The sequence below is a fragment of the Octopus bimaculoides genome, chromosome 22, assembly GCF_001194135.2.
Source record: "Octopus bimaculoides isolate UCB-OBI-ISO-001 chromosome 22, ASM119413v2, whole genome shotgun sequence".
In the NCBI taxonomy this organism is placed as follows: Eukaryota; Metazoa; Mollusca; class Cephalopoda; order Octopoda; family Octopodidae; genus Octopus; species Octopus bimaculoides.
Window position 1 is genome coordinate 13,469,734 of NC_069002.1, and position 820 is coordinate 13,470,553.

At 36.2% G+C, this 820-nt stretch overlaps 1 protein-coding gene across 5 annotated transcripts in view; it reads right to left on the bottom strand.

Moving 5' to 3' along the window:
* LOC106872786 (serine--tRNA synthetase-like protein Slimp) overlaps positions 1–820 on the bottom strand; it is a 105,631-nt gene that overhangs the window by 43,721 nt on the left and 61,090 nt on the right. For all 5 annotated transcript variants that reach the window (XM_052975782.1, XM_052975783.1, XM_052975781.1 and 2 more), the window contains exon 9: positions 642–677. In XM_052975782.1, coding sequence (XP_052831742.1) covers positions 642–677 — 36 coding nt within the window. The remainder of the gene's footprint in view (positions 1–641; positions 678–820) is intronic.

Below are 820 nucleotides of genomic sequence, written 5' to 3' on the forward strand. Positions count from 1 at the left end.
ACAAATATATATATATATATATATATATATATATATATATAGGGTCATCCCATAAATAATGCGGTTTTTCAATTGCATGAACTAAAAGCAGGTAGTAATTTCACCTTGCACTTATTTTTAGTGCAAGTTTTGAAGAGTGCAGTTCAATTTTAACAGTTATTTTTTCAAAGCTTTAATGGAAGTGACAAAGAAGCATATTTTGCTTTATGAGTGCAATAAAGACAACAACACAACAGAAAGTGTGAGAAATATTAAATGCAGTATATGGGGATTGGACAATAAGCATAAGCCAGTGTCAGTAGTGGTTCCAGAAATTCCGAGCCAGAAACTACAGCCTAGAAGACGAGCCTAGTCCTGGAAAATCTGCAGAGCTCGACGAGGATGTCCTGCAAATCCTGATGGAAGAAAATCCCATTGTAACTGTTGAGGAAATAACAGAGAAGCCTGGATTTGGTCATTCAACCATTCATCGACACCTGCTTGCCATCGGACAAGTCAGAAAATTGGGTCAATGGGTTCCTCCAGTATTTTCTTTTACCTAAAGCCAGGAACTTTTCGGCACTCCCTCATATGCAGGCATGTACACATACATGTCAGTATGCATCATACATAAAATAAACATCAAACAAAATTTACTTTACCTTTCCAGTATCGGTGATGTCAACTCCACATCCCTCCTGAAGAAAAAGAGAAAGAGAAGAAAAAAAAAAAAGATTAACTCTAACTTTCTGATTACTCTGTCAAATGTAGTGCTTATTTATTCACATTACTCTTTTACTCTTTTACTTGTTTCAGTCATTTGACTGCGGCCATGCTGGAG